Source organism: Condylura cristata, unplaced genomic scaffold, assembly GCF_000260355.1.
Source record: "Condylura cristata isolate star-nosed mole 26May11 unplaced genomic scaffold, ConCri1.0 scaffold00040, whole genome shotgun sequence".
Lineage (NCBI taxonomy): Eukaryota > Metazoa > Chordata > Mammalia > Eulipotyphla > Talpidae > Condylura > Condylura cristata.
The window spans coordinates 5,222,171-5,229,022 of NW_004567141.1; the positions used below are offsets into that span (position 1 = coordinate 5,222,171).

Here is a 6,852-nt window from a genome sequence, read left to right on the forward strand (position 1 = left end):
TTGTGCTGCCCCGGCCCAATCCAACCTGTTCTATCCTGCCTCCAAGGCCTGAGCCATTGGGTAGCACCACACCAGGCCTGCCCTGTCTGGCTGGGACCCACCGGGGTTTGGCTCCTGCCCACTGGGAGAGCAGAAATCACAGCCCACATGAGAATGGGACTCAGCTCTGTTCGAATCTGTTAGCCCTCAGGGCCCCATCCTCTGTGCCCTGACCTGTCTGGTTGGCCTGTCTCAAACTGAAGCTGGGCTGTCTCAGGGAGAACGAGGAGGATCTCAGGGATGGGCAGTCTGACTGCAGCCCACCCTCCTCCCTCATTCCCAGGGACTGCCCAGGCGGCCACAGCTCCAACCACAACATCCTTTGGGGTTTGGCTTACAGAGCTAGAGCGGATGACCCCCAAATAGCCCTGGCAGATTCCCCCATGACCCTCCCATGGTCAGACGCCCCTCCCTCCTCGGGCGCAGTTGCGAGAGTATAAACCGTGCTGGCGGCTGGAAAGGCCATCAGCGGGGTCCTGAGCAGCAGCCCAGCAGCCACTGGCAGACACCATGAGGCCCATGACAGCCCTAGCTCTGCTGGCCCTGGCCGCCCTCTGCCTCGCCGGCCCGGCAGGTGAGTGCCCCGCTCTACCCAGGCTCCTGCTAGAGGGGCTTCTGTCCCCGTCCCTCTGCCTGTCTGGTGACCACTGTCCTGCAGGCTTAATCCATTTCCCCCCGGCCCGGCCAGTCCTTGTGGAGGAGGGGAGGGCAGAACAAGCCTCCAGAGAGGCAGGGAGGAGCAGGGCTCTCGGGCTGGGCAGGGGTGATCGGGCTCCTCTTCTCTGCAGATGCAAAGCCCAGCAGTGCCAAGTCAGGCAGAGGCACAGGTATGAGGCAGTCTGTGGGCTGTGCCCACATCCCCAGCCCCTCTCTTCTGGCTCCCCCTCCCCCTCTGGTCAGCTCTCAGGAAGGCTGGCCTGCCCTCTGCCCTGCCCCCCCAAACTGAGGGCCTCCTGCCCCTCTACCCCACAGCCTTCGTGTCCAAGCAGGAGGGCAACGAGGTGGTGAAGAGACTCAGGCGCAACGTGGACCAGGGGCTGGGGTGAGAGGATGCGCTTGGTCAGAGCCCGCCCGCCCCAACCTGCTGGGGCAGCTCTGGGGTCCCGGGTGTGGGGGGAGGAGAAGCGGGTGTTTGTGTGGCGGCTGATGCCACTGTGCTGGGCTCAGCGCCCCAGCCCCCTACCCAGATCCCCTGGAGCCCATGAGGGAGGTGTGTGAGCTCAACCCTGACTGTGATGAGCTGGCGGACCACATCGGCTTCCAGGAGGCCTATCGGCGCTTCTACGGCGCGGCCTAGAGCCTGCAGGCCCCTCAGCGCCCGCCGGTGCTGCGCAGGACCTGGCCGCTTTCCCTTCCTGCACCCTCCCCTCCCTCCCCTCCCTGGGGTCCCCATCGCCCCAGCTGCTCCAGAATAAACTCCAGAAGAGGACTTGTGGGCTGTGATTCTTTCTCCATCCACACGGTGTGGGAGCGAGGTGTTGGGAAGGTGGGGTCGAAAGGGGCTTTTAATCTTTTTCAGTCCCAGAAAGCTCTTCCCAAAGACTAATGCAGATTTATTTATTTGCACCTCATTCCGGAAAGCATTAAAGGTGACTTCCCACAGCCTGACTCAGGTTCTCCCTGTAGCCAGCAGCCCTCGAGGGCATGGCTGCCACCAGGACAGACGGCTCTGAGGGCAGGGGGTGCCGGCGAGGGCACTGCCTGGTTTGGGGTTGGGGGCAACAGTGGGCCTGGCTAACAGCATTCAGGGCCAGCTAGGTTAGTCATGTTAGTTCTTCCCCGGGCTAAGGTTTCTCTGAGCAGGAGCACCAGAAGCAGGGCCCAGTGAGTGCTCCATAGGTCCCTGTCCTAGGTTCTGACGGGCAGCTCCAGCCTGGACACTTGCACCTCCTCTCAGGCCCTCGGCACTTCCCACCCCCATCCCATCCCGAGACTCAAGGAACTTCCTGCTCCCCTGCTGTGCCCCCTGCCCCCCACCCCTGCTCCCCTCCTCTCCTGTGCCCTCTCCCAGCGACTCTGGTTCAGGCTCAGGTAAGCCCCTACGCTCCCAGCTCCCAGCCCGGTCGGACTCCTCTCCAGCACCAGGGCCTGGCCTCTGCTTCTGTCCAGGGCAGCCTCTGAGATGAGGCCTCACTGTTGCTTAGCCTTTGTGCCCCCCTCTAGTAGGTCCCCCTGCAGCAGGGAGCAGGTCCTGGGGGCCCAAAGTAGGAAGGCTGTGAAGGCAGTAATGATGAGCAGGTTCCCGGCCACCGCCGAGCCCAGTGTGGCCACTGTGCCCGCCAAGCCCAGGGCAGGTTCCTGTGTGGCCAGCCAGGCTCGGCGAGAGCCCATGTCCACCAGCACTGCCTCCAGCTGAAAGTGGGTGCCCAACACTGCACAGATGTGGAACAGCTGGTGGCTGTGGCCTGTGGGGAGGGTGGGCCAGTCAGATCACAGCTGCCTCAACTCTCCCTGTGACCCACTGCGAATGACTCCCTCCTCTGGGCTTGCTCCCCCCAAAATTGGGAAAAGGAAACCTGACCCACAGGGGACCACATGGACTAACACAGACACGCCACTCACTACCTTTGCCAGCGAGTCTGGGGGTGGGGCTGGGTGGTGGACCCAGACCTCGAGGAGCCTCTGACTCAGACCCCTGTCACCAGGGCACCGCTCCCTGCGGGAAGCTCCTCCCCTTGCCCCTGCCTGGCCTGGCCGGGCGGGGCCAGGCATCCTCTCACCAATGTAGTCAAAGCGTCCCGGTGCCAGTCGCTCGGGCAGATGGGATGCAAAGAGAAAGCCAGTGAGCAGCGCACAGAAGAGGTGGTAGCCATGGCTGGTGCTCAGTGCCTCCTGCCCACAGTTGTGGGTCCTGTCCCAGCACAGTCCCAGCTGGTAAAGGAAAAGCAGGGCTGGTGGGGAGGGCCTTAGGGAGAGGACGCAGTGTATCTGGGGTCTGGCAAGGAAGGGGAGGGGTGGGTAGCAGGGGCAGGACTGGAAGTGGGCACTGAAGAGCCAGGATAAGGAAGCAGGCCCTGGGCGAGGCCCCAGGTACCCTTACCCGATAGAAGAGCGGGAGGTTGTCAAACAGGAAGGGATAGGCGAAGGCTGCAGTGCGGAGGAACTTACTGAGCCCAGGGCTTTCTAGCTCCAGGAACCTGGGACGGGAGGGAAAGGCTGGTGACCGTGTTCCTACTGGGTGGGGTCAGAGGAGGGCAGGGGACCTCAGGGCAAGATGAAATGTCAGTGTGGCTGAGTGGCTAAGAGAAAGCCGTCTGTAAATGTCCACTTCTGTAAAATGGGGTAAGACACCTGCCTCCTAGGTGGCTGTGCGCATAAAGGAGGTAGCTCGGGTATGTGATGAACACTGAATCTCAAAAAATGGTCCCTTTGTCACTAAAGTGTTGGAGTAAAGGTGCTGACGCGGCACCCCCGGTCTCTCTGCCGCCCCAGGGTGTCCTGTCTTGTCCCTCCATCACTGGCCAAGAACCCACCGGGAGTAGCAGGAGAGGCTGGTGCACAGGAAGGAATTGAGCGCAGCTGTGGGCACAAAGAGCTGGTGCAGACGACTGTGCAGCCAGGAGGCCGGCATGGAGTAGGCGGCATAGGGAAAGGCGCATCCTGTGGGGAAAGTTGAGGGGCGGAGCTGAGACCGGAAGGGTGGGCTGCGGAGGGAGCCCCTCTGGCCACACCCGGCCCCCGCCCAAGGCGGACCGCCCCCATCCTGGCCCTGGCCAGCCGCGGCTCACCCAGGCTGTAGAGGCTGAGCGCACCGTAGTCCAGGAAGTAGCAGATGTGACGTGCGCGGGGCGACATGGAGCTGAAGGTGTGCGCACAGCACGACGCGAAGGGGTAGAGGCAGGCTGGCAGCAAGAAGATGAGCAGCGGCCAGTGGTAGGGCTCCCCCGGAAAGCCTGGGCCCCCCGCGAGCGCCAGGAGGCGCCACAGGAAGTACCTGCGGCGGGCATGTGCTCAGGCCCTGCGGAGCCTCCCCACTCCCCGCTGCAGCCTGCCGGCCGCCCGGACCCCCCGTTGAGCTCACAGCCCTGGCCTCCCTCACCAGGTGGGCAGGAAGTGAGTCCAGATGTTGACCGTCTCGTTGGTCATCTGGAAGGAGCTGAGGATACAGTCCAGGGCGGAGCTGGTAGGGCGGCGGTAGCCAGACATGATACAGTCTTCCCAGAATACCTGGGGTAGTGGCATGAGAGAGGAGCGGGGTCACTGTGCCCTGCCCTTCCATGTGCGACCTCAGAGCAGGGTTGAAGATGCTGGAGCTCACAGTGGCCCCCAAAGCAGGCCAAATGCCATCTGAACCCCCTCTTACTACAGGTTCTAAGATCTAAGGGGCACACAGGGTACACTGCATGGAGGGGCATTCAGAGTTCCAGGAGCAGGTCACAAGCTGCTCCTTGCACGGTCAGAGGGAGTCTCACTGGAGTGGGGAGAGCTTAGCTTTCACGCAACTCCCCAGCTGCTAAGAGGAGCCTCCGCCCTGCTGGTTGGGTGGACAGCCAGCGTTTGTGGGCGGGTGGCGGGGTAGAGCCCTCACCCGGGGGACCTGGTGGACTCGAAGGAGTTGGGGCAGCTTGAGACTGAGCATGATGACCCGGCAGCTCTACGTAGACCTGGAGACAAAGTGGAAGGTGGGGAATCAGGTATCTGCCCATCTGCAGGCCTCTTCTCACCCAGGACTGGTCTGCCTCAGCCCTGTGGGGAGTGGAGGGCCCCCCAATTTAGAGGCTGCCTCAATAACCCAGGCCCCAAACCCGAATTTCTGCCTCAGGAGAGTTCCCGGAGCCCCGTGGCCACCAAGGAACAGGCTCTCTCTGGTGACTGTACACATGCCTTGGGGGCATCTGGATCCCTGTCCCTCCTGAGCCCTGCGCCCCTCAGCCCCAGACCTGTGCGCTGACTCCGGTGGCCTTGGCTCTGCTGGCCTGCCGGTCCCCAGCAGCCTCTCCCAGGCACATTCCTTGGCACAAGTGGAGGGGCTGGGCCTGCTGGGGGTGGAACCATCCCAGGAATAGGACACTCCCCCCACCTTCCCAGGCCAAAACTTTCCAGCAATTCTACGGCCTTGGCCCACCCCTCTTCGTGCCCAAAGCCTCGCCCATCTGTGTCGCACATACTCTCCTCCTCAGCAGGCTGCTGGTTCCCCTTGGCTCTCATTCAGGTTTGAGGGTCTTTGCTGGATGCTGACACCCTGCTGCGAACAGGGCAGATCTGGCCCCACCCCTATACCAGGCTGAGCTTTTAAGACAGGTGAGGCTTCCTTCCCTGCCCCCACCCAACCCTCCCCAGAAGCGGATGGGTGGTCTGACCTGAGCACTACCCAGTTACTAGGGGATAAGTGGGAGGTGGGAGAAAGGTGCTGGGGCTCCACACCCTCAACAGAGAACTTCCCCTTAACAGTGAGGTTCAGGTCTCTGGAAGGGTGTACAGTAGCCATGGAAGGGGAGGGGGTTGCTGCTGGGACTGCAGCGGGCACTTTGAATTCACCAGATTAGGTGAAGGACCCAGGTGGGCTTCCTTACCCAGAGCTTGACAGGTGCTCCAGTTGGAGGGTCAGCAGGCCTGGGGCTCCACAGGCAGGCGGAGTCCCAGGGTCCTGCCAGCCAGGCGGATGGCCGGGAGAAGAGAGTGGCGGCAGGCTGGCCAGGCCTGGGCGGGGAGTGGGAGACAAAGGGGAGCCAGGAACAATCCCAGCCTTGTCCAGCCTCCAGGGAGCAGCACAGGGTGGCCCAGCCCATTAGCAGGCAGCTCACTCGGCCTCCTGCACACAGCCAGCCCCTCCAGCCTGACCCAACCCGAGACCAGACTGGCCAGAACAGGAAGGCCAAGCCAGGATGCCGCCAGGGTGTTTCAGAGCCAACCGCAGAATAGCCAGGTTCTCCGGAGACAGTTTTGCCTTGGGCTGGGCAGAGAAGTCCAAATCCTGACAGACTGGATTTCAGAAGCCGCCTCTCACCCTGCTGCCTCTAAGCGCCTGGTGCTGGGCAGAGTCCAGAACAGATGCCTTTGGTAAACGGCACTTGGGTGTCTTTGATTCAAGCACAGGGATTTGCTGGGCATGTTTACTCCCTGGACACTGATGGGACCAGTCTTTGTGGAGGGACAGGAATTTATGGTGGCTTCAAGGCCCACCCTGTCCCCCTTGAGGACCTCTCCAACTCAGAGGACCCAAATGGAGAAAGCAACGCCCCAGGCAGTGCTGCCTTCACAGGTGGCTCCACTGTTCACCCGTCTGAAGGTCCCGCAGCACACAGGGAGAGAAAGTGTCCATCACACAGCTCTCTCTGCAGCATCTTGCTTTCATGAGTCCACTTCTGAGAAACTTATCCAATATACCCATTCAGCCAATACCCCAGTAAAACTGCACAAAAAAAGCACCAGGAGACAGAGATGGGCTTTTTTTTTTGGGGGGGGGGAGTATCTTTATTAAATCTCTGCCAGGGACTAGGAGTGGGGGGTCATGACCCACTCCCCCCAGCCTGTCCCAGACTTGCCATCTTAGAGGAAAGAAGCAGGGAGCCTGCTCTCCTCTGAAAACAGCTGGGGAAGCTAGGCCAGCTCTGGGGTGGGGGACAGCAGAGACCCCCAACCTGAGCTCTACTTCCACACTGATGGGAGGGGCCAAGACTCCTGGCCAAAGCCTCCCACAGGCAGCCCTGCTCTTGCTGCTCCATTCAGTGCCCTGAGCTATTCATGATCTCTGCTCCCACAATTCACCTTGGCACTCCCAAAGCTAGCCCCATGCTCAACCCTGCCAGGCCTTCAGTCCTGGGGAGGGCAAAAGTGGACGAATTCATCAGGACAGAGGGCCCCTGTCTGGGC

At 61.7% G+C, this 6,852-nt stretch overlaps 2 protein-coding genes across 5 annotated transcripts; one reads left to right on the forward strand and one right to left on the reverse strand.

Annotated features, from left to right (window-relative positions):
* Positions 1–336: 336 nt before the first annotated feature.
* BGLAP (bone gamma-carboxyglutamate (gla) protein) lies at positions 337–1,468 on the forward strand. The gene is made up of 4 exons (XM_004693648.2): positions 337–613; positions 828–866; positions 1,012–1,081; positions 1,207–1,468. Exons 1-4 carry the CDS (start codon positions 550–552, stop codon positions 1,334–1,336), a joined length of 303 nt encoding a protein of 100 aa, XP_004693705.1. The 5' UTR covers positions 337–549; the 3' UTR covers positions 1,337–1,468.
* A 114-nt stretch (positions 1,469–1,582) lies between these two features.
* PAQR6 (progestin and adipoQ receptor family member VI) lies at positions 1,583–5,783 on the reverse strand. 4 transcript variants are annotated; one of them, XM_012733294.1, is made up of 9 exons: positions 5,553–5,637; positions 4,920–5,018; positions 4,568–4,643; positions 4,079–4,206; positions 3,768–3,973; positions 3,513–3,639; positions 3,080–3,176; positions 2,760–2,910; positions 1,583–2,444 (listed from the first exon to the last, which is right to left on the reverse strand). In XM_012733294.1, the coding sequence occupies exons 3-9, from the start codon at positions 4,616–4,618 to the stop codon at positions 2,170–2,172; spliced, it is 1,035 nt and encodes a 344-aa protein (XP_012588748.1). In that variant the 5' UTR covers positions 4,619–4,643; positions 4,920–5,018; positions 5,553–5,637; the 3' UTR covers positions 1,583–2,169. The 4 variants fall into 4 exon arrangements, with proteins under 4 accessions (XP_012588748.1, XP_004693897.1, XP_004693899.2 ...); XM_004693840.2 differs by lacking the exon at positions 4,920–5,018 and having other exon boundaries at positions 5,553–5,717; XM_004693842.2 differs by lacking the exons at positions 4,568–4,643; positions 4,920–5,018 and having other exon boundaries at positions 5,553–5,783.
* Positions 5,784–6,852: the final 1,069 nt, after the last annotated feature.

Bases quoted from the DNA above. Each gene is read 5' to 3' on its own strand.
- BGLAP (XM_004693648.2), top strand. From the start codon at position 550: ATGAGGCCCATGACAGCCCTAGCTCTGCTGGCCCTGGCCGCCCTCTGC. The intron at 614-827 runs GTGAGTGCCCCG...TCTTCTCTGCAG, and splicing joins CTGCCTCGCCGGCCCGGCAG to ATGCAAAGCCCAGCAGTGCC. The intron at 1,082-1,206 runs GTGAGAGGATGC...TGCTGGGCTCAG, and splicing joins AACGTGGACCAGGGGCTGGG to CGCCCCAGCCCCCTACCCAG.
- PAQR6 (XM_004693842.2), bottom strand. From the start codon at position 5,768: ATGGGCTGGGCCACCCTGTGCTGCTCCCTGGAGGCTGGACAAGGCTGG. The intron at 4,207-5,552 runs GTAAGGAAGCCC...CCACTACCCCAG, and splicing joins GAGCACCTGTCAAGCTCTGG to GTATTCTGGGAAGACTGTAT. The intron at 2,445-2,759 runs GTGAGAGGATGC...CCCTCCCCACAG, and splicing joins GGGACGCTTTGACTACATTG to GCCACAGCCACCAGCTGTTC.